At 38.0% G+C, this 24226-nt stretch overlaps 1 protein-coding gene across 4 annotated transcripts in view; it reads left to right on the forward strand.

The window, feature by feature from the left end:
- Positions 1–24226, forward strand: part of STXBP5 (syntaxin binding protein 5) — a 170082-nt gene that overhangs the window by 29486 nt on the left and 116370 nt on the right. For all 4 annotated transcript variants that reach the window (XM_087425202.1, XM_004440948.3, XM_087425201.1 and 1 more), the window contains exons 3-4: positions 893–974; positions 4238–4338. In XM_087425202.1, the coding sequence (XP_087281328.1) occupies positions 893–974; positions 4238–4338 (183 nt within the window). The remainder of the gene's footprint in view (positions 1–892; positions 975–4237; positions 4339–24226) is intronic.

Consider the following 24226-nt stretch of genomic DNA (forward strand, 5'->3'; position numbering starts at 1 on the left):
TTCGTTCTTTACTTGGCCTACTTTATAATTGAGTATAGATTCTGGAGCCAGAATCCTTGTTCGAATTCTGTCTCTGCTCCTTTCTAGTTATGTGACTAGGGACGGGTTACTTAATTTCTCTGTGCTTCAGTTCCCTGATCTGTTCATATGGGGGGAATAATATATTCTTCATGGGTTATGAGGATTAAATGAGTTAATATGTATAACATGTTTAACATAATGCCTAACACATAGGAAATGCTGTGTGTTTGCTGTTATTATTATATTCGAATTCATAGAAATTTGCATATTCATCAGTATTCAAGTTTATTGTAAAAGATGGATACGTTCACTGGTGATGTAACATTGTGCCACACTTAGAAACGTAGTTATGTGTTTCTTCATTACGTTTTTAGCCTACACTATTTACAGATGACGCTACAGGAATGAAAAATGCCAGTAAAAAGGTTGTTGTTTCTAAAAGCAGTATTCCAAAATGACATTTGTCTGCTTTTCAGATTGGTTTGCTGACTTGGGCAAAATAAGATGCTGTACGGATCAACTGTCTTTCCTCCTCTTTTTAGTTTAAGTGAGAGAAAAATGAGTGGGCCCGAGTAATGTATATTAACTATATATTACCTTGGTTTTGAATATTGCTATTTTTAATACTTTTTTTTTTTTTAGAAGGAACAATTGTCTTATTTCTTTCAGACCTCTAATCTCTGAGATTTCAGATTATCAGCGGAAACTAGCTGATTAGATTGGTGTGTAATACACCTAGCCCTGAATCTCAACGTCAGTAAATAGCCTGTATTGAATGTCAGGTCGTCAGCATATTTGTCTATTAAATAACTTATCAATTTCTATGAAAAGCTTACACATACCATAAACTCCTTAATGGACTTGCTGACAGCTTCGGTCGTCCGGGAGTAGAGTGTTACTGCCAGCATGAGAGTGGGGCTGCAGTCATCCAGCTTGAGTTCCTGATTAATGAGGTTAGTGAATCGCTTCAGTCTCTCCTACTTACGTGTGGAATAGGCCCACATCTTGTCTTTCAGATTTCTTGCATGCATTCGTATTTAAATATTTGAACAAAAACGAATCTCACATCAAAGATAATAATAATTCACTTTAGGGCATCATCATGGACAGTTACATAAATAACATATGATGTTTCTCAAAACAGTGTTACAAATGGGATGGTATGAGGTAAATCTTTTTGGTACAAGGTGCTGCATTTACATTTGTTTCAGGGATGTTGAAAGTTAAGTAACGTATAAAAAGCTACATTAAAAATTTTTTTAAAGATTGAGCTTATTATAATAACAAAATATACTTCTCTAATGAGCTGTTTTGAAATACAACCAGAAAACTAAAATCCATTGGAAGGCGGTTAGTGTTCAGAGTTCTTGTGTCCCTTATTGGTTGAAGTAATTGATGATACCTTCCTTTTTGATAAAGTATGGAAGGAGCTGGGGAAAACAACATTTTATTAGCAGAGGAAACAATGTGTTCACAGGTTTAAAAAAAAGTAGGAGCTCTGAGAATAGATGTTTACTGCAAGTGGTGACAGCGGGAAAAGCTGGTCACAGAAGGGAGAAAGAAACTCCTCCAGAAAAGGCTCTGCTGCTATACTTAGATGTAGGGGAGTTTGTGGACATTCTTTTTGCCCCTAAGTCCTTGGGATTCATGGAATAAATTCTTAAATGTATATGAGAGAAAAAATACTTGATACCTCTGGCTTTTGATAAAAGCTTTGTTCATATCAGAGGGTTTAAGAGAGGCATCATGGGTGTAAAGGGTTAACGATGATAATATAAAAAATTCAGTAAAACTGTGATCCAAATAATATGTAATGGTGTAGGTTTTTCAGGATCAGAGAAAGTGTTTTTTTAAAAAAATTTCTGTGTAGGGCCGGCCCCGTGGCTTAGCAGTTAAGTGTGCGCGCTCTGCCGCTGGCCGCCCGGGTTCGGATCCCGGGCGCGCACCGACGCACCGCTTATCCGGCCATGCTGAGGCCACGTCCCACATACAGCAACTAGAAGGATGTGCAGCTGTGACATACAACTATCTAATGGGGCTTTGGGGGGGAAAAATAAATAAAATTATAAAAAATTTCTGTGTAGAACTGTGTATTTTGTGTAGAACTGTGTATTAAGCATTGTAAAGTGTTAAAATACACACAAAAAATGACAATATAGAAAGTTGTTGAACCCACGTGCGAGGACTCAGATTCTTTTTCCTGTTTTTAAAAATTTTTTATTATGAAATAGACTCACAGTAGGTTTAAAAATAGTTAGGTCCTGTGTACCCTTCCCCCAGTAGCAACATTTTGTATAACAATAATACAATGTCAAACCCGGAGAATGACATCAGTATAGTATTGTATACTATTTTAACTAGGCTGCAGATGTTATTTAGATTATCCAGTTTCTACATGCACTCATTTTGTGTGTGTGTGTGTGTGTGTATGTAGTATTCTGCCATTTTATCACATCTATAGATTCGTGTAATGACCACTACGAACGATACAGATCAGTTCCATCACCTAAAGAAATTCCTTCGGGCTCCCCCTTTATAATTACAGCCCCTCCTGCTCTCTGTCCCTAATCCCTGGCAGCCACTAACCTACTCTCCGTCTCTATACTTGTGCTAAAGATTATTTTTTCAAAGTGGTACATGAGCCGATGTAAATGACATATTGCAAATTGATTACCGATACACCTAAATTTTAAAAATCTTAAGTAATTTATGCTGCTGTTATTCATATTACAGGATTTTTTTTCCTCTTCAATAGGAGTCTTCCATGGAGTTCTTTGATATGACTATTTTGTTTTACATGCTTAAACGTGACATTTTAAGTCCTTTAAAGTGGTGTTGCTGTTTTAAAAAAGTGCTTAGCAGAATATGAATATTGAAGTGGGGATGGCTACAGAGATCTGACAATTGGGGGTAGCTATTTGCTTTCACTTTGGGGAAACCTCACGTAGGTAAAGAAGCCAGCATCGGAGGAGGTCAGCTGTTATTGCCGTTTTGGCTCTACGTCTGCTCTTCTTGAGATTTTAAGACAGGGCAAACATGTTGAGAAAGAAGATGGCCTGGTCTGAAACCACGATGGAAATAAGAATGAAGAGTACACATCTTTGATGCTCTGAATCCTTTGAGTTTCTCTGCTTTAAAGTGAGACAGATAAGAGGCAAATTTTAGTGAAAGAGAGAGTGTGTGGACTTTATGTAGGAGTTACGCAGTGGAGAAACAGAATTTTGAAGGTGGAAAGGACTTCGAGAGAACATTTAATGTGAATTTTGTCTTCAGTGCTGTTTGAATTCTGGGATAAATGAGAAACTCTTATTTTAAAAGAAGGAGATTTTAAGATTTCTCATAGTAACCTCAAGGATTGGAATTGCAAATCTGTTTTGAAATTAACATAAATTCTTCATGTTGCATCCTTTGTCTTATTCTCTCAGTGTAGATGAAGGATATCTCACTCCTTTGAGGAAGAACATTCATATATCTTAATAAATCAGCCTTAGTCTAGAGATTCTTAATCCGGTCATACATCAGAATCGCCTCTGGATATTTAAAAAAATACACCTACATGAGTCCTTGCTCTGAAGATTCTGATTTTTTTGGGGTGAGACCAAGTCCCCTGGGTGATTCTCACACACTGCCAGACATTTTCATCTCCATACTTGGTGGTATTTAATAGTATCAGAGGTTTTAACTTTCTAGATTAGTCGTATCTTTCAACCCTTTGGACATTGAAGTTACGGAGTGCTGAATGCTATCTTTATTTTGCATGTCATTCTAGTAGTAGAATTAGGATGTGGGCATAATACATTCATAAGGATTTGTCTTAAGCCAAATAAAATGGAAAGGTTTCTTAGTATCATATTTTGCTCTTTCAGTCAAGGAAGTATGTACAGTACTGACCAAGCAACTTACAGTCTCACCTCTAATTTTATATAACTAGTTATCAGCTGTAATATCCAACTAGATCTTAATATATTTGTAGTTTATTAGTTATTAAATTAGACTTTAAATTATTGAAGAAGTTAAAACATTTTTTACACATACATATACAAATAATACACTCTCTTACATCTGTTTAGACTTTGGGTGAGGCAAATGTTTCTCAAAACTAAATTTATTGGCAGAAAGTTCTGAAATTTGGGAAGGACAGTTTTTGGAGCTGTTTAGTAGCTTTAATGTTTATAAAATGTATTCTGTATAAAGTATATTACACTTTATTTTTAAGGGAGCTCTTGTGAGTGCCTTGGCTGACGACACCTTACATTTATGGAATTTACGTCAAAAGAGACCTGCCATATTACATTCACTTAAATTTTGCAGAGAAAGGTAAGAATTCTCAGTTATCCTATCTACAGGATATTTGCTATTCTATTTTGAAACATTTTCTTTGAATTGTGTTCTTTGATTTTATTTTTTGTGATAGACTTTATGCGTAGTCTAAAAAATAATTCAACACTTCAAAGGTTATGCAGAAAAAGCAAGTTTCCTTCGTTTCCAGACCCATTTTCCTCTACAGAGGCAACTACATAAATTTCTTCTGTGTCCTTCTGGAAATAATTGCAGTCTGTGTATATAAGCAAAAATCTCTATATAGCTCCTTTTTTTCGCATAAAAGGGAAGGCATTACGTATTGTTACTGTACTCGTGTTCACTTAACCGTGTATCTGATAAATTGTTTCATATTGGCACATTTAAATCTTCCTTAGTCATTTTCATAACTGCATGATACTCCATTGCATGGAAGTTCCATAATTTATTCAGTTAGTCTTCAGCAATGCACATTTATATCATTTTCAGTCTGCTCCTCATTTTGCTCTGTTGTGATATTATGTTACACATATGTCTTTGCCCACTTATACATGTTTATCTGTAAATTAACTTTGTGCAAGTGGAACAGCTTGGTCACAGAAATCTGTTCTATGACTTGTGAATTTTGTGCTTTGATTGGAGAGACCGTTTTTGACCCCAGTCTTATTTAATGTTCTCCCATTTTTTTATAGTACTCTCCAAGTTGCATTTTTTTTATGCTTAATCTTTGATTCATATGGAACTTGTTTTGGCATGAAATATGAGTAAGGAGTATAGTCCCTTCTCCCCCCCATTGCTTGTGAGACATATTTTGTATTTGTATATGTAAATATATATGTATATGTGTGTGTGTGTGTATATACATTATATATATGTGTATATGTGTCGAGGTTAAGGAATCTGGGTCTAGATAGCATCTAAATGCAGTGGAGCTAGTGTCTACAGGACATGGGAAGGCGGGCAGCAGACTGCCTCATCCATGTCCAAGGATCAGGCTGTGTTCCTGCTTTGGTAAGTGTCAGTCTGTTCAGGTGATATACACAGGTCGGTCTGTGTGTGAGTCTGGGCTTCTGCCCACAGTGGCCCTCCAAGTATGCAAGCTAGAGAGGCTGCTGGGAATATAGCTGTTCAGACTTATCCAGCCAACACTAGGGCATGTCTGCGTTGTATGGGGGACAGAGACCAGAGCTGGCAGGGGGTCAGGAACAAAGTTTGCTCCTGGGCTACATCTTGTCTGGGAAAATAAACCCTCTAAGTGGCTTTAGTTGAATCACGGTTCTACTTCTAAGAGAGGGGCAGAGGTGAAGGAGGAGTTAATGGAAGGAAGAAGGGGTGAGATAGGGGAAGAAGAGCAAGCAACAAGTCGAGGTTCAGTTCTTTTGTACGTGCTGGGAATGGGGCCAGCCCCTCAACTTGCTGGGCAGAGTTCCTCAGTCTGGTTGGCAGTGGCATCTCAGCGGGAGCCTACATCAGCCTCATTGCCATAGAGCAGCTGGAGGTAGCGATGGGCACCTTCGTACCAGTACACATCCTCTTGGTGTCAGTCTCACACCACCTGCTGGAACTGTAAGTGTAGGTCTAGCTGAGTAGTTGTGAACCTGGAGCGAGTTTATCCCCTATAAGGCATCTGACAATGTCTGGAGACATTTTTTGTTCTCATACTTGGGGGAGGAGGGTGAGCAGTGCTCCCAGCATCTAGTGGGTAAAGGCCAGGGATGCTGCCCAGTGTGTTACAAGGCACAAGATGGTCCCCTGTAACGAAAAATTATCTGGTCCAGAATATCAGTAGTGTCAAAGTTAAGAAACCCTGGACCGTAGCACATCTAAATGATTTTATTTGGTCAGTGTAGTGCTGTAAGTTCTCTTAAACCACCGCCCCCTGCAGGGGTTCTGCCAGGGTGTAGGGTTCCAGCAGAAGGTGCCTCTAGACCTTGTTTGCCACTGGCTGTTCATGTTCCTCACTGGGACGAGGAATGTGGCAGTATGTGGTCCAAGTTCACACACAGACACTGCAGGTTATCACGGTAAATCTTCGTGGAGAAAGGATCAAACCTCAGAGAATCCCGGAGTCAGGGGTTGATGATAATCAGGTTTGGAGTAAGTCTCGTCTATAGTACTTCTAATGATAGTCTCCAAGAAATTCTGGTAAAGGTGGATGCGGAACAGTAAGCTAGTCTAGAAGGTGCCTGTAGGCACATATCTTGACAAACAGAAGGTGCCTTTGTTTGTGTGAAGTACAAGTCAAGTAGCCCTTCTTGGTGGATGCAGTCTTGCAGAGTCCACCCCTCCCCTCTTTGGTTGGGTGCTGTTATGCAGAGCACAACCTGCACGATTGTACGCAGTGGTCCTACAAGTTACAAGTGAAGTGAACTGATGGAGTTCCTAGTTTTGAGTTCTGTCCTATCCCCGTTTATTCTATAGAAAATAGCAGAATGCTTGTTATGTGCCAGCTTAATGCTGGCCGCTGAGCATGCGTTTGTAAACAAGACCCAGCTGACCGGCAGAAGGTCCCTGGGCCCGTTCCCAGTTCAGCTTCCCTGGGGCCTTCCTTAGGCAACAGTGAAAAAGGAGCTGTAGCCTGAGGCCTGGTCCTTGAGTATCTCCTGTGGGTGAGGTCCTCTCGGATGGCTACAAACCTGGATGGCCGCTGTCGGACTTAAATGCCAAGGAATAGGCCTGGTGCCTCGTGGATGAACTTTGTTACATTCTCTCCAGACTAAAGGTCAGATTTCCTCAAATGGCAGGAAGGAGGGAGGTGGCATGTGGGAGGAGCCTAGTTTTCCTGAGCGCCTGGCTACAGGCTTGGGGGGGGAATGGAGTGGAGGCTGTCCCCCAGCTCTGGGGACAAGGTGCCAAGGCTTGTTCTGCCTCTCAGCCTGAGCTGTCGTTCAGGACTTTCAATATGCCCTGTAGTCTATAGCCTGATGGAAGTCTTCTGTTGGAGCAGCCCCCCAGGTAGGGGAAGGGGCAGAATCCTATCATTCCCTGCCTGTTCACCCATCTCCCTCATTTGTAGGAATCCATCCGTTTCTTTATACAACCGCTCTACATTCAGTGTTTGTGTCACTGTCAGTCAGGATAGTCTGAGTTACACTGTGGTAACAAACACTCTCAGAATCTTAATGACTTAGTACAGCAACAGTTCATTTTGCTAACACTGTATGTCCTTTGTGGGTTTGCTGGAGCCGTTCCTTTTCATTATCATCTGTATTCCAGAATCCTGGCTGAGGAGCAGCCAGTCTGTACAGTATGGCCAGGCTCTGCAGGAGAGGGAGAAAGAGAATGGGTGGAGCACGGAGTGGCTCTTAAAGCTTCTGCCTGGAAGTGAGCCATCTCTCTTCCACGCTCATTTCATGGGCCAGAGCAAGTCACAAGGCCATGCCTAATTTCAACCATGTCAGCAGGAGAAGGGAAGGCTGGAGTGTCTGTGAATACTTGTAATCCTACCTCTGCTGCTTGCTCCTTGTTTTTATTGTCGACACTGAAGTACAAGCAGCAGTAGCCTGGTTAGTGTCCCCTCATTCCTCAGTGGATTTGGACTAACTTAATAGTTCAATTACTCTGTTTCATTTTTATGCTGTGTGCATCTGTATTTCTGAAACCAGGAAAGGTAGGAAAAATATAAAAATTTTATAAAGGGCTGTTTCATTACATTCTGAACAATTGTTAAACAATTTCAACTTGTTTTATTGCCTTATTTTCATAAGTGGTTAAATTTTCTTATTTTGGTAGAAATTAATATAAATATAGTAGAAATTATATGTAGTGATTTAAATTGTATTTTTTCATAATGTGGTTTTTTTTTAGCTTTCATTTTTTTTAAATTGTGCTGAAGTACACATAACATATAATTTACTGTCTTAACCATTTTTAAGTGTGAAGTTCCTAGTGTTAAGTACTTTCACATTGTGTGCAACCACATAATGTAGATATTTTGATATGATTTCACTTTTATGGTGTTTACCATAAAATACCATTTAGGTATTTTGCCTCAATTACCTCTTTAAAGGTCTTGTCTCCAAATACAGTTACATTCTGAGGTATTGGGGTTAGGACTTCAACATCTGAATTTGGGAGGGGGACACAGTTCAGTCCCCAACAGGGAAGGAGGTTAAAACCAACCAGGATACAATACAAGACAGAAATTTAAAAAAAAATCACCAAACAGAAGAAAAAGTACACTTACTTTGAAAGTTGAAGAAACAAGGTTTTAAATATCTTCCTTGAATAGCATGTAGCTTATTGTGCCAGTTGCCAGGTTCATTGCCAGGTTAGCGATTCATCTGGTATACAGTTTGTACCCTAGAAACAGACTTGCCAGTGATAGTAGCTACAGCATCTAAATCCCCTGCTCCCTGAGGGGGTTGGTAGTCACAGTATGTCATAGTGGAGAACTCAGAGCTGTGGCCTTTCCTGCCCCATCCCATGTTATGGATTGCATTGTGTCCCCCAAGATATGTTGAAGATATGTTGAAGTCCTCACCCCCAGTACCTGTGAAGATAACCCTATTTGGAAATAAGATCTTTGCAGATATAATCAAGTTAATATGAGGTTAAGGTGGGCCTTAATCTAACATGACTGGAGTCCTTATAAGAGGAGAAGAGGCACAGACACCCAGGGAGAACGCTGTGAGATGACGGAGGTAGAGACTGGAGTGATGCGTCTACAAGCCAGGGATAGCTGGCAATACCAGAAGTCAGGAGAGAGGCATAGAGGACATTTTCCCCTGGAGCCTTCAGAGAGAGCAAGGCCCTGCTGACACCTTGATTTCTGATGGCTAGCCTCTAGAATGGTGAGAGAATAGATTTCTTTTGTTTTAAGCCATCTAGTTTGTGGTAATTTGTTATGGCAGCCCTGGAAAACTAATGTATACCCCTCTCTTCCTCTTGTTTGATATTGGTGAACCTCGGTATTATGCGCTGTTGGGTTGATACGTGTAAGGGAGGGGTTTTTTGTCTGTAGAAACTGAGAATTTGACAAGTCAAAATTCAGATAAGGGGGTTGCCTTATCAGAGTATGTCCCATTTAGCTTCTACTTTATTTTTTCCTTTAAAGGAAGTTTATTTGGAAGGCAATCATGGTTTTATAAGCAGCTAAGCAGCTACAATTATCTGCTAGTCTTTTTCCATCACCTCGAGTTAGTGTGACCAGTTATTCTCTACCATGTTAAATTTTTGCATAATAGTTTTTACATAACAATATATGAAGCATTTCAGACTGAAGACTGAATTATATGTGTGGGTTTTTCCTATTTTGGACCTATTATTGTCTAATAATTATATCTCTTAATTGTATAACTGTATGTTTATAAAACACTTTCACATAAATATTATTTATTCTCAAGAGTCAAGAAAAACTTCCCTAAGTGAAATTTCAGAGAATAGAATTTTTCCCCATAAATACGTTAGACACCTGAATAGCTGAGTCTTTATGTTGAAATTAATATATTTCTTTTTAAAATATATTTTTCCTTTATTCTAACACCCTGATTTACAGTTTAACACTGACTTAAAGCTCTTTCATTGGATGATAGATACATCTATTATGTTGGAAGGATAAAATAAGCATTCTAAACTAATGGTTAGAAAAATACAATATTATATGGAATACACTAATAAACAAAATTTTAACTTAATGATTATCGATGGAGCATCACTGTCCAAAGTCCTCTTAAGAAAAAACCTGTTTGACAAATGAAGTAATCCACTCAGATACCAACACAGCAGTGGGAGAGTTGGTGCCTATGGGGTACTTTAGGAACTGACTCTGCCCTAGCATCAGATTTTCTTAGTAGCATAAATTAATGTAGAAACAAAATCTAAATTATCCAATTATACTCTTATTATAATATTACCTAAATATTGTGCCTTGCATATTTATGAGGCTTATAACTTGCTCAGTATGCGCATGAATAGGGCATAGACATGAAAGAGTATTTGGCTAGATACCAACCCTCAAAATATCTATACAGGTCTTCCAAAGATTTTGAATTAATTCACTGCACATATTTAACAAGAAAAACGTTAATCATAATATTGGAACAAATTAGAAACCTAGAGTTACAGTTTTTGTGGTAATTGCATCATATCGACAAAATATTTTTCTTTGAAAGCGGCTTAATGAAAAGTGTGCAAACATTAGACATTTGGTAGGATGAAATTCAGGACTAGAACACAGGAATGAAATGTTAGGAAGGCAGACAGGGATCTGCTGCTCTGGACTAATTCTAATCTGTAAAGAGAATCGCGTGGTGATATGGATATGAGGAATCACCTTGGGAATTCTAAGTCTAGAGACCCACTCGGTAGGACAAAATTTTAAAAGAAAAAAGAAAAAAAGTTCTCAGTGTTCAGAGGAAAGAGAGTTGTAATTTGATGACCTTGTCTGTAAAAGGAAAAATGATCAGGAAGTGTTAGATAAAATTATCCATAATAACTGAGAAACTCTGACAAGGAAATTGGGAGAGACATTCAAAGAGACTGGTCTAGTTGCACAAGGGCTTTACAGTGTACTCAGGTGTAAAAAGATTATATGGAAGGAGGGGATCCATAATCAAAGGTAAATATAAGAGTAATTTACCTCTACTAATGAGCACGACAAGCTAAGGCTTGTGAAGAATAATAAAGACAAAATAATGAGTGAATGAAAACATCTTATTTTTTATGTTTAGGGAAGGAAAGCTAGGGGTTATTGATAGAGTTAGGACATACATAATTCCTCTAACTGTGCTAATGCAAAACTGGCTCAGACAAATTATGTCTTAGACTGCTGAAATGACTGAGTCCTGTACCATTATTGGCTGGCTTAGGAGGAATATAGAGGGGGAGTCGTGCTTCAGATTTGAAAATGAAAAAATACATTTTAGAAGGTAAATTAAGTTCAGTTCACCAAACATTGGGTGCCTTCTGTGTGCCTGGGATTATGCTAGGTATTGCGATAACAAAGAAGAGTAAAATGTGTGAATAGCTTACATTAAAGCAATGACTCAGACATATATTAACCATAATACAATATGGATGAATGCCATTTTAAAAGTTAGGTTAAAAACACATGATAGAATAATTAATCCAGTCTTTTTCAACATTTTTTTTTAATACTGACTGCTTTTAAAAGAAGACAGTCAGTCATCAAGAAAATGCAAACTAAAACCACAACCAGGGGCCAGCCCGGTGGCGTAGCGTTTGTGTGTGTGCTCTGCTGCGGCGACCCGGAGTTCAGATCCGGAGTGTGCACCGATGCACCGCTAGTCAAGCCATGCTGTGGTGGCGTCCCATATAGAGCGGGGGAAGATGGGCACAGATGTTAGCCCAGGGCCGGTCTTCCTCACACAAAAAAATAAATACATAAAAAATAAAACCACAGCCAGATAGCACTACACATTCATCAGAAAGGCTAAAATGTTGGCCCAGATGTGACATGGTTGGAACTTCTTATAACCTACTGATGGGAGTTTTAAGTGTTACAGTTACTTTGGAAAATTTTTTGGCGGTATTCACATACTCTATGACCCACACTTCCACTCCTAAACATATACTTGTGGTAGGCAGAATTCTAAGGTGGGTTCCATGATTTCTGCTCCCTCGTATACACACACCCTCTCCTTCTTTTTTTTTTTTTTTGTGAGGAAGATTGGCCCTGAGCTAACATCTGCCAGTCCTCCTCTTTTTGCTGAGGAAGACTGGCCCTGGGCTAACATCCGTGCCCATCTTCCTCCACTTTATGTGGGGCGCCGCCACAGCATGGCTTGACAAGCGGTGCGTCGGTGCACGCCCAGGATCCGAAGCGGCAAACCCCGGGCCGCAGCAGCAGAGTGCGCGCACTTAACTGCTTGCGCCACCGGGCCAGCCCCCACCTTCTCCTTCTTATTCCAACAAACACTAATTTAGATGAAGGCATTTTGTAGATGTAATTGAGGTCCCACTTAGTTGACCTTAAGATAGGGAGGTTATCCTCAGGAAGCCTGACTTAATCAAGTGAGCCTTTCAAAGGAACTGGACTCTTCTTGGCAAAGGGTTCAGAGCATGAGAGAGAGTCAGTCCTACAACCTCAAGAAGCTGAATTCAGCTAGCAGCCTGAATGCCCTTGAGAGCTCATTCTTTTCCGGAGCCTCCAGAAGAGGACACAGGAACACAGCCTGGCTGATACCTGGAATTCAGCCTTGTGAGGTCTTGAGTAGAGAACCCAGTCATGCAGTGCCCGCACTTCTGACCTACAGAAACTGTGAGAGAATAAATGGGTATTGTCTTAAGCCATTACTTTTGTGTCAATTTGTTACACAGCAATAAAAATCTAATGCAGAGTTTGGTACCTAGAAGTGGCATGCTGCTGTAACAAATACCTAAAAATGTGGAAATTGCTTTGAAACTGGGCAGTAGGTAGAGGTTGTGTTGCTGAGCAATGGGCTCATTCTCCTTGCTGCAGGACTTAGCCAAAAAACCAGGAGGCAAGTCAGTGAAATAGAAAGGGTTGATTCGTTTTTGCCAGCAAAGACAGAAGATAACGGACTAGTGTCCTTAAAAGCCCATCTTACAGACCAAAGACTATGGGCCAGTTACGTAGGGGCTGGTCTCTGCTTGGGGCAGACATCAGTCTTTGTTCCTGATGATCTTTTACTGGATATGTATAAGAGACCAGAGCAACTCCCTATACCTTGAATTAGTTTAAAGATAATAAGAACGAAATCTTTAATATGTATAGTAAAGATTACTGGTTACATGAGTGGCACAAGCAGTTGTAATAATTTTGAGGAGCATGATAGAAGAGCCTAAGTTGCTTTGAACAGGCTGTTTGTAGGACTCTGAACTTGGAGACTGCCGCCAGTGAGAGCTCAGAAGGGAGAGGGGACTGTGTTTTTGGAAACTAGAGGATGCAGTTCCTTGTTAAATTGTGGGCAGAAAGCTTAGCAGAAGTGTCTCCTGCACAATGTGTAAGTGATTAACTTGTATATTTAGCTGAGGAGATTTCCAAGGAAAGGGTTGAAGGTGAGACCTGACTTTCTGGATGCTTTCTAGTAAGATGTAAGAGGAGAGAAATAAACTGTGGGAAGAGTTATTAAAGGAACCAGGACTTGATGATTTGGGAAAATTCTCACCCTGATCCAGCTGGCAAAAGAGAGATTGCTTCTGAAGGTGTGGCATAGAGGAAAACATGAGGGTGCAGCTGTACAACTTTTTACTAAAACTCGAAAGACCAAAAGTTCAGAGTATTCAGTCACACAAGGGCTCTTTTGAGAGATTGAGGATGTGCCCCACAGATCTTCTCAACCAAACCAGAAAGTGTCTAGGAAGTTTAAGAGTATCACCCTCCAGCCCTTCAGCAGGAGCCAAGATAGAGACAGGATTATCCCCAAAAGATTTATGGGTGTGACTTTTGTCTAATGGAGTAAAGCCCAGTGAAATTTATTTAAGACCCACAAGTTTCTTAAGAAAATTGTATAGCGGAAACATTGCCAGTTTGGACTGAAAGAGAGAGAACATGAAACGAAAGGAGGCCGTACCAGAAGTAGGGTGATGAAAGTACTCAGCTGCGAACAGACGCTAGCTTTCATGAAAAAGGAAAGAGGACGAAGAGGGCAGAGCTGAGAGCCACAGTCCTTCCAGGGCCTAGAAACCTAATTAAGAAAAACCCAGCATTTGCCCAACTTGATTTCAAAACCGTTATGGACCAATGACTCCTTTTTACCATCCACTTTTCCCTGCTTTGAATAGGAATTTCTATGAATGTTATCCTATGCCTGTCCCATCATTGAACACTGGGAGTGTTGGGGGGAGATCATTTGTCTCTTTAGTTTCATAGGTCCACAGATGGAGTAGAATTTTGCCCAAGAGCTGTACTTAATCATTATACTCAGAACCCTCATCTGCAACGAATTTAGATGAGATTTGGGATTTTTGAGCTGATGCGAATTTGGACTTAAATTGATGTTGTAATTGGTTGAGACTTTGGGGGATGTTGGGATGAGTGAATATATTTTGCATTTAGGAGCGACGTGAATCTTTGGAGGCTAAAGCGCTGACAATCAGAGGCAGAATTCTAAGATGGTCCCCAAGATTTCCATCCTATGGTATACACCACACACCTTCTCCTGATTGTTCAATCCTGATTAAGGTGCTGCTGTGAAGGCATTTTGCAGATATAATTGAGATCGCAAATCAGTTGACCTTCATATAGGGAGTTTGATTGGTTTTAGGCTTGTATTACCTGACTTAAAATGGCAGCAAGTGAGTGGAATTACCCTGGTTGGTTTGGCTCATGTCTAGAACTCGATTTTGTCCCAGTGTATCACAAAGTATGTGGGTAAGTTGAGGAAGATATGGGCACTCTAATGAACATCTGAATAATGTTAAGAAGAACTGGACTGAGGAATGGATGGTAGGTAGATAAACAACCAATGTCTGCTATACTTTTCACTGTCTTCAAAATGAGGTTGAAACTCTTAAATATAGAGCATTCCCTAAAAGGTCTTGCAAGATCTGTGACTCTGCTTCTTATCACCGTAATTTCATTTCACTATACTTCTCCCTCTCTTTATGCATTATAATCCAGCCACCCTGACTTTTCAGTTTTTTAATGCACTATCTTCTCTCCTGCCTATTTGTATGTGCTAATCTCCCTGCTCAGAACACACTTAGGATTCTCTTTCATGGCTAACTCCTGTTCGCCTTTAAAGTCTCATCATTTCTTTCGCAGGTTTTTCTGTAAATTCCCAAGTCTAGGTTTTGTGCCTGTTTTGTGTTATCCCACGGTATGATGCTCTTTCCCTAAAATGGCACATGCCATGCGCACTGTTCTTGCCCTGGCTACTTGTCTTCTCGATTAAAGCGTGAACCGCATACATTTTCTTTATCATTTTATTCCCAGCAGCAGTCTTAACTCTGACATCTAGTAAAGGCTCAAGAAAAATGTTTGTCGGCTTTTTGTTACCTCATTGCCTTTGCAGAAACAGGGGAATCTCTCTTCTGTAGACAGCACAGCCCTCCACAGACTGTGCTTGTTACCTGGGAGACAGGTTCTAAGACAGAGAGTCTCAAACGATAAAACTAGAGAGTATTTGCTCTAGGCTAATTCTGTATATAATCTTTATTCCTCCCACTAATAGATCCAAAACGAGCTCCGTTGTTTGATTGTCCTTGGAGTGCTGTGTTTGGTTCCTGGCCCGTAGCAAAGCTTTTAAAGTTTTTCTTTTTTTGTAAAAAGAGTGAGATGGGAGAATAAAGAGCTTTGGGCAGTGGATTTCGTTTTACTAAACCAGCATGCCTGGGAGGTACAGCCAACTTCCATCTCTAAGTATTTGGCAGTGATTTTCAGGATGAAGATGGTTTTATTTGTCCTTTTCCTGCCTTACTGTATTAGCAAGAATTCCCAGAACAGTGCTTAATGATATTGTTGATAACAAGTATCTTTTTTGTAGTAATAATATTGCATCTAGGGTTTTACTGTTAAGCAGAATGTAGGATGTTGGCTTAAGATAGAATTTTTTTCCCCTAAAAGTTGGTTGTCAGTTATGGGAGTTAAGTTTTAATTGCATGCCTTTTTAACATCATTTTAAGATTATCATGTGATGTTTCACCTCCCTTTTTTCTATTGATTTAATGTGTGACATTGATTTCCTAATACTAAGCATTCTTGTATGCCTCTGAATTTTTGAATATAGTAGACAATTTTTTATTATACTGTTAAATATAATTGTTAATATATTCTTGAGGATTTTTACTTCTGTTCATAAATGAGATTGGAATATAATTTTTTCTCTGTTATTGTCAACTTTGGTATCAGGGTGTACTTCCTTCATATAATGAATTGAGTAAGCTTTCTGCATATACATAGATATTTATATATCTATATATCTCTATACATATCTATATATCTATATACATATCTATATATCTGTATACATATCTATATATATACATACACGTAGAGAGAGAGAGAGGGAAACTTCTTTAACAATTAAAAAAAGACAAACTGTAGACTGGGACGTATTTAGAGTACACCTATTCATATAATAAAGGACAATCTAATATAAAAATGGAAAAAAAGTATAGTTAACGGTTGCTGATGAGTACAGGTTACTTTTGTTTATCGTAGCATTTATTATATAAAAACACTCTGGCATCTTCATTCTTCACAATCATTAAGATCACATAAGATCATTAAAAACAGAACTTCAAGAAATCCCGCATGTGATAGGGAGCAGTTTTTTCAGATGTTATTATTCATTCTTTCTGTAGTTGATATACTATTTGCCTGTTTGATATTCATTGTTTTACCTATATTCAGTTGATACTCAGTTTTTTTGATAGACATTATGATGTTATATTAAGGTCTCATTTCACAAGAAAGGTTAATAACATGATTTATTTGGACGTATTTCTAAAAGTTCTTACATGTTTTATAAAAGTTGAGATGTAATCAGTAGAGAATATAGTAAATCAGTAAAAATCTAAAATGATCTTCAAAGATCTCTGAAGCCTATTTGTCACAACATTTGTTACATGGTACTGCTGGGTTGTAGATATGATGAAGATTTTCCAAAGTACCTGTGACAGTTTATCAGAAAAGAGATAGGGAACTACAAATAGGAAGGAAATCCTTTGAACAGCTTTATACATTACTTTCAGCTGATTCTGCTGTCATTTTTAGTACATTTCCATGTTCATTAATACAAACTTAAATTTTCATCTAAAACAGGATAATATAAGGTACAATTAATTTAACAAAAGTATCAGAATAATAGGCTTTTTAAAAATTTTCTTATGTATTAATTCATTTGATAAACACCGATTGAGATTCTGGTCCGTGCAAATACTGTGATAAATTCCGAAGAGACATGGAAGTTATAATATTCTAAGGGACATGATATGGCAAATTACAGTGCAATGGAAAACATGATGTAATATGAATGTAGTGAAATTTTCCTATGAAATTTTAAAGATTAGCCAGTAAAAGGATATATCATCATGTTTTGGGAATTTTAGGTAAAGTGTTATAAAACAGCCCATAGAACAGATGGATTAGTAGGAATTTCCTACATTGACAAAGGGCAGAGGGACTTTCTGTTATCTGCAGACACAAAGTCATGAAGCAATCTCACTTGTGTATCTGTATCTAGTTGGGCATCGCCAGGTGTGTAGTCCAGAGAGGATAATTTTGGAAAGGTGGAAAAGGTCTACTTCATGAAAGGCCTTTTATGCAATTATAAGAAAGTTATATTCTCAACCTTTTCCCAACTTTAAATCATGAAATAAATAACATTGTCTGAACAAGATACATGATAAGTGGGTATTTTTTGGTCCCTATAGACTATCATGTAGTAGATAAGTTGCAGATGAGGTGCACATGTTTGCTGTATTAGTCAGGGTTCAGTGCAGGAACAGAAACTACTGTGGGTATTGTAGGCATAAAGGGATCTAATTCAGGGATGTGGCTGTTTACAGAATGTCTGGAAGGGGGCTACAACTGTTGAGTTTTGGAACTTACTGTCACTGCCATACAACTGCCTCTCACCCTGGGAATCTCGAGTAGATTTTGGAATGCTGTGGCGGGTTCCCACTGCTGCCATGAGTGCCTCTTACCACTCAGGTCTCCGTCAACGTGCTTGTCAGCAGAGACAGCAACGGAAAGATGGTCTCTGCCCTCCTCCTGCCTTCAAATCTCAAGCATATTCAATTAGTGGAAACTTAATCTCATCTAGAACTCTAACCGTAGGAGAGTCTGTGAAATGTAAGTCTGAGCTTTCTGGCATCTGCAGTACAGGAAAGCTGCAGAAGGATGTGGAAGAGGAGGCTTTGACCAAATCCAGCACGCTTTGTATCTCTACCCCCTTTTCCTAATATGTGTACCACCAAGTGTCACTAGATATTGCTTACAAAGCATTATGGTAGAAGATAAGCTGTTAGTCTTTCAAGTGAGATAATAGTGTGATCTCTTTTGGCTTTGGAAAGATAACTCTTGGGGCAGCTTGGAATTGTCATATCAGTCAGTGATGATGATTTAAATTAGGCCGAGGCCATGAGGATGGAGAGGGAGTAAGTCAGGAATATCTGATTGTTGTGTTAATTAACATAGTAAGTCCTCACATTTTTTATAGTCCATTTAGCAAATATTTATTGAGTACTTATTAGGTGCAAGATAGTGTGATATTTGCTGAGAATATAAAAGTGATGACTATTTCCTGTCCTGTTGTTCTGATTTAATGGTGATGTAGTCACATAGATGAGCTTGTTGGTTCATATTTCTTTCTGTGGATTAAATTGTAAAATTGTAATCATCTGTGTATTATGATTATATCATTGTTTATGGGTGGTTAACTCCAACATTACTTAGGAGGCTGTATGTGTTCTTTTGTTAAAGAAAACTGGTAATAGTAAAATCTTCCAAATTTGGTGCTTGTTGACTACATAATATTTGACAGACTGCTGCTAAGGTGAAATAGTGAATAGAGTGGATCTGTCACTCCCTAACATTTAATATGTTACACTTGTTTTTTTTAAGTTACTTAAGCAAATACAGAAATTATCATGTACCCAGTAACACTTTGGGTAGGGTGAGTATCTCTATGTTTAAGTCCAGTATAGGGATTCAGAATGCAACTCTCTTTAGCGACACACTGAGGGAAGTCAGTTTCATTATCTGTATTTCTAATACATTTGTTTCAGTCAGACTCTCTTGTTTTTTTTTTAGTTCAACTTATCCAGGCTCAATTTAATATCCCATTCTTATAATATATAACTTTATTAGTGTTTACTAAGTTTTAATGTTTTTAATGTGTCTCAACTGTATGTATTATTATAAATTATTATTTTTGGTGTAACTTTATGCTTTAATAATACAGCAGCACATAAAAAACTTAAATTAACTTGGTTTCCTGGTATCAGTAAAAACTGAAGTCACTGTCATTTATTATGATCTATATCACCTTAAAATAAATTTAATCTTCGTAATAAAGTGTATGAAAAACAGTAGTCATGAATTTGATTTTAATCCAAGTAGCGTTTTAGCTTTTCATGATACATGCATTGCTTGTGTTCCTAAAAAGTTTTCCTGGGGTCTTTTTAACTTAATTCTAGAAGTATAAGAATTTGTTTTCATAGTTTTTCTTCATTTCCAACTGAAAAGATTTTAGTTGAGTGGATTATATTATGTAAAAGATCAATTATCTATTGCTGCATCTGAAAACATCCCAAAACTTAAGAGGCTAACATACAAACCGTTTTGTTTGCTCACAGTTCTGTGAGTCAGCACCTTGGGCTGGGCTCAGCAGGAGTGGTCTTCCCCTGTAGTCCCTTAGGCAAGCTCTCTCACCAGGCTGCTTAATGGAGTTGGATGATCTCGCTTTCCTTACTCGTGTGTCTGGTGGTTGGGGCTGGCTATGGGCTGGGCCAGTGTCTCCAACAGTTTAGTCTGGGCTTGATCACATGGCACCTGGGTTCCAAAAGTGTAAGAAAGAGGGCAAGCCCCAATGTGCAGATGCTTTTCAACGCTGCTTATGGCGATGCAAGTCACATGATCAATCCTAGAGTCCATGTAGGGGGAGACGATACATGGGGGAGGATACAGAGAGGGAGATTAATCTGTTGGGGGCCATTACTATCATAATTTTGCCATGTGATATTTAGTTCATTGTTGAAACTTTCTATTTATTTTCAGTATTTTTTGCATCTGTTCATCTGAACCCTTTAAGTTTGAAATCTGTTTACCCCAAGGTTGTTCAGTGCCATTTGTTCCATGGTTACTTTTATTGAAAAATAGATTTCTATCGTGGATCACTTTCTTAGAGTCGTTAAATAACAACAGATCTCTCTTCTTCTCTCTCTACATGTATATGCCCACATATATACATAAAAACACATACATAATAAATATATATAGTTTTAAGTGCTCCAATATACATGACTCCTTTTAAGTAATCAATATAATTTTTTCATCAATTTAATTATTACATAAAATCTTGCATATTCTTTATTTTATTCTTTAAACTTTCAACAAAGAAGGCTAAGATTCTTATTTAGTAAACAAGGAAATAAGATCATGTTTATCTGACAGATTGAAAGAACACTATTGAATATAGTGACTCAAGTCCAGTTTGTCTTGACCACCAGTTTTACATTTTGGTAGCGGACTGGTTAAATTGCCCACAACCTAGAATCTTGGCAGTTCTTGGTAGGGCGTGTTGATTGAGTTGCTTTTATAGTAGTGTGTTTTGGGGAACCACGTTTTCTTTTTTTTTTTTTTTTTTTTTTTTTTAAAGATTTTATTTATTTTATTTTTCCCCCCAAAGCCCCAGTGGATAGTTGCATGTCGTAGCTGCACATCCCTCTAGTTGCTGTATGTGGGACTCGGCCTCAGGATGAACGGAGAAGTGGTGTCTCGATGCGCACCCGGGATCCGAACCCGGGCCACCAGCATCGCAGCGCGCGCACTTAACCACCAAGCCACAGGGCCGGCCCCAAGGGAACCACGTTTTCTTGTTGGCTTTTCCCTAAATCCCTGGCATGGCATTGTTTTATTTGGTTGCAACATGGGATTTTAGTTTTCTCACTATTCCTTTTCCTTTTCCCACATATTCAGAGCCATTAAAATTTGCTAGTTAAAAAGTTCTCAAGTTAATTGTGATAAAAACCATTTGACTTTCCCCCTTCTCGATTGACTTAAATAATGAGAGTAGTTATGGAACAGAGTAATTTTTAAATTTAATGATGTGTTGTACAAATACAGTGCTATGACTTGTACTTTTTAAAAAAGTGTACAAGACTCATTCTAGGGACCATATTAAAGTCATGGTGCCAGATAATTAAGTGAACATTTTAAGTTCCTTCTAAAAATGTTTAATATTAAATAGTTTTCACTTCTGAAAAACATAAAGATGCTTAAAATTTCCCATTACCGTACGTTGGTTTTATAGTTGAGAAAATAAATCTTATGGTGGTAGCTAATATTGAAAAAGTGAGTCTAGGAAAAGTTCTAGATTTTTTTTCTCAACAGTGAATTTATTCTTCATTTCTTAAAATTATTTGAGGAATAACTACAGTATGCTGTTGCTGTTCTGGAAACAGAAAATATTGTATAATATATCCAAAATCTCTGCCCTTAAGGAGTTAAGTTTAAATTTTGTAAGTGTATTTAAATGATTTTGTTGGTATTAAAATCAAAGATGGGTCATGGAGTTGTATTAAGCACGTCAGCTGCTACTTCTGTAGAGTGAAAAATAGTGGAGAATTGCAAAATAGCGGAACAGACCAGGAAGCTGGACGTTTCTGATTTTTTTTTTTTTTTTTGGTCAACCTGTCATTATTTTGGCTTATTTATTTTGAAATTAATTTTGAATTTTCAAAAGGTTTAGCTATGTTTGTGTTTTAGTTTAAGGCACGTGTCAGATGAAATAGCTGTTTTTATGATGTTTATGGCGTTGTTCGCTCTTTATCTGGCACGCTATCGCTGCGTGTCTTTACTTCGTGTCGTTAAAATTTGTCTGTAACTTCTAACTGGCAGAATATCACCTAATGTTAAAAATAATGAGCTATCCTTGATGGAACAATTACTGTGTCAGTCTCCATCTTAAGCATCCACCGTGCCTTGTCTTCTTTGATCCTCAGGTGATCGCTGGGAGGTCGATGGGCTTTATTGCTTAGAAACTGAGGCTCTGAGACACTGGATGGTTGAACTAAGGTCACTTGCTAGTGAGTGACAGAGCTGGCAATTAAATCCAGGCAGTCTAACTCCAGGGCTAGTGCCTGTGTATTAATCAGACACAATCTGTCTCCTTAATTCCTGATCTGCAAATCTCTGAAAACAAAGAGTTTTAAAACAGCTTTATTTAGGTATAATTGGCATACAGGAAGCTGCACATATTTAAAGTGTACAATCTAAGTTTTGACACATATATGCACCCAGGAAACTGTCATCACAATCGAGATAACAAATCTACCCATCACCCCAAAAATGTTTCCTTGTGGTGATCCCTCCCCTCTTCTGTTACTAGCCGCCACCCCCACAATCTTCAGGCAGCCGTTGCTCTGCTTTCTGTTACAACAGACTGGTCTGCATTTTCTATTGCCTATAAATTATATATAACTGGAATCATACAATGTGTCTTTTTTTGGTCTGGCTTCTTTCGCTCATCATAAAGATTTTGAGATTCATCAATGTTGTTGCATGTTTCAATAGTTTATTCCTTTTTACTACTGAATAGTATTGTGTTATAATGTCTGTCCGTTTACCAGTTGAGGGACGTTTGGATTGTTTCCAGTTTTAGGCTGTTACCAAAGCTGATGTGAACATTTGTGTACAAGTCTTATATAGACATATGCTTTCCTTTCTCTTGGGTAAATACCTGGGAATAGAATGAGTCAATCATATGGTGGGTGTATGTTTAACTTTTTAAGAAACTGCTAGTGACTGCAGTGAATAATACTGTGTTATATATTTGAAAGTTGCTAAGAGAGTAGACCTTAAAAATTCTCATCACAAGAAAAAAAAATTTGTAACTATGCACGTGGTGATGGATATTAACTAGAATTATTGTGGTGATCATTTCACAATGTATACGTATGTCGAATCATTATGTTATACACCTGAAACTAATATAGTGTTATATGACAATTATATCTCAGTTAAAAAAACTGCCAAAAATTATGCCTCAAAAAATATTCAGTGTGTACTAGATACTACCCCCATGTTAGGTATACAAAATATGCGTAACATATCTTTCTAAAATCTGGAAAATTCTGAATTCTGAAGCCTGTGCGGCCCTAAAGTTTTTAGAAAGGTGCTGTGGACTTACTGCCTTGTGAAGTAATAAGGTACTATGAAATGTGTTTTTGACATTTCTGTCATCATTTAGACCTTTCTGTCCTTTGTTAAATTTACATAAATCCTTTAAAAAGTCATGTTATATAAAACACTCAACAAAAAATACAGATGATGAACCCTAAATAATTGTCTAAATGAACGTTACCTCTAGGAAATAGAGTAATGTTTCCTATTACTCTAGGAATGAGTAATGAGTACTCACTGAGTGAGTACTTAGTGAGTAATGAGTGAAAGAAAGAATAAGAATGAGTTATTCTTCTTGCATGTACATTATTTGATAAGTATTTTCATCTTGAAAAATTCTCTGTAATGAAATTGTGTTAGTGGGATTAGCAGATGTTCTGTATGCTATGTCCTGCCTAATGCCTAGTGTCAGTATAGACAGTCTAGAAGTGATTATTGTCATTGTGTATTATTCAAAGTGCTATTCCACTGAAAATTTAAGTAGTATATTTTGAGAGACACAATAGGTAATCTGAAAAAAAGAGCATTTTATGGTTGCTTAGCACACTACTTTTTTTTTTTTTTTACTAAAAATAAGAGCTATGAAAAGATTGATAGTTTCCATTGTTTACCTTGAAATCAAATGAGCTGATACAGAAAATGTTTGAAATTGTTGAAATGATAATAAAGTTTAATACTTACATGTAAATTATTATAATTTGTTAATAAAGGCCTCTCATATCATCAGGACATAGAAGGAGATAGTTCAAGTGTGTTTCAGTAACATTGTGTAAGCCTCAGTATATGGAGGATCTCGGCCCTACAAGGTAGTGAGGAGGGTGGACCGTAACTGTCTTACAAGGCAAGCCTGATAGAGATACAAAAGTATTGGAATGTCAGTTTGAATGAAGGTGATATTTGAACTGAATCTTGAATAAAAAAAATATGAGCAGGAGGAGCATTTTGCCTGGAAGGAATAGTAAGCCTAGGTACCAAGACGGATTAGTGTGTGTAATAACTCCTGAGAAATACAGTAGTACCTAGGGCTGATGTGTGGGTATTTGACTCATAGTTTGTTGCTTAAAGGTTAAATTTGTGATATCCCAAAGTAACACAATTAGTGGGTGACATAGCCAGATTTGAAACCCATGC

The sequence above is a fragment of the Ceratotherium simum genome, chromosome 38 (assembly GCF_057802395.1).
Source record: "Ceratotherium simum simum isolate JZ-2026a chromosome 38, ASM5780239v1, whole genome shotgun sequence".
In the NCBI taxonomy this organism is placed as follows: Eukaryota; Metazoa; Chordata; class Mammalia; order Perissodactyla; family Rhinocerotidae; genus Ceratotherium; species Ceratotherium simum.